The sequence below is a fragment of the Trichinella spiralis genome (assembly GCF_000181795.1).
Source record: "Trichinella spiralis strain ISS 195 chromosome Unknown Scfld671, whole genome shotgun sequence".
Lineage (NCBI taxonomy): Eukaryota > Metazoa > Nematoda > Enoplea > Trichinellida > Trichinellidae > Trichinella > Trichinella spiralis.
Window position 1 is genome coordinate 1 of NW_003527610.1, and position 1,325 is coordinate 1,325.

At 35.4% G+C, this 1,325-nt stretch overlaps 1 protein-coding gene across 1 annotated transcript; it reads right to left on the bottom strand.

Annotated features, from left to right (window-relative positions):
- Positions 1-451: 451 nt before the first annotated feature.
- On the bottom strand, positions 452-1,271 carry Tsp_15986 (innexin-11; the record flags this gene model as incomplete). The annotated part of the gene is made up of 3 exons (XM_003370493.1): positions 452-798; positions 947-1,099; positions 1,123-1,271. Coding segments are annotated over 3 exons (649 nt in total), but the record flags the coding sequence as incomplete, so codon positions are not given.
- Positions 1,272-1,325: the final 54 nt, after the last annotated feature.

Sequence of the window (1,325 nt, forward strand, 5' to 3'; positions counted from 1 at the left end):
TTATTCTTCATGCAAAACTTATTTTTTTCCGCTTTCATTACCTTATTAATTCTAGCGAAAAGAGTGAGAAAAGGCGAGTATGTGTGTGTGTGTGTGTATAGAGAAGGATGAAGCTGAACACAAGTGGAAACGAAATGCATTTCATGTTCACTATCCAATGGCCGCTTTGCAATGATTACACTGCGAAAGTGATAATATGGTTCTTGTGTTTTTTTCATGACAATTTTTTTTGAAATTTGTTTGCCAATATATTTCTATGCTTGCGTGCTTACCTGTGTTAAATAAAAAAATATCGTTCGTTTAATGGGGTTCAAGTTACCAATTTACTAGGTCCACAAAGTAAATATTGCACCGTTTCATTTTGTGTTACCAATTATTTACTGTAACATTTATAATGGGTTATTTTGGCGAATGCTATAAAATTGAACGAATCAAAAAGTTCAAACGTAATTCACACAGCAGCTTCAGCGGATAAAAGTCTCTGGCTGATTCTGGTTGGCCAAACGTCTTGAGGCACTTGTTTATTGTGTATGTCGTAAAATGTTAAATCATCATCAAGATTATGGAAATTGTTTAAAACTGTGGTTCTTGACTGTTCACGCATAAGTGTAGATTTTTCCCTAATAATGGGATGAAATATACGCCAAATTTGTAACACAAGTTCAGCAGTGAACATTGCACCAGCATGAAGAGACAACATTCGCAACACGAATACGCCATCCAGTTTCAAATGATCCATGACAAAGGCACGAACTTGGCTTGAATAGAAATGCATACGGAATGACGGATCGGCTAGAGCTAAATTTCTTAACACAAAGTGGAATCGTTTTTCTGCGCTCAACGTCAAAAATGTCCAAGTGCAAAAGTTGAACAAATTTAAAAAACAAATGGTCATATACCAAATCCAAAGCAAAATGAATATCTTTTCTGTAAAAATGTTAATAACTAGCACGCATTGCACAGTATGCTTTTGAACATTCCCTAGAGTACGAATTTGCATATCGCACAAGGAGGATCTTGGAAAAATAGCCAGATTCTTCCCATTCTTTACCATTTAACAAATCCATAATAACACCCAAACCATAAATGCTGTATTTGTCTGTTTGTAAAAAAGTAATTCACCAAGTAAAATTGCAAATGCCGCATTTAGTACGTACAACAGTTTCACAACGATGTACAATGTGCTAATTGTAGAAAGTCGAAATATCGTATATTTAAGCACTTCATCACAGTGTGCATGGGCAATTCGCTGACCTGAAGTGGAGTGAAACCTGATGAAAGATTCGGAAATTCAAATGCTCCGGCTATGCCTGTTTTAAATTTTT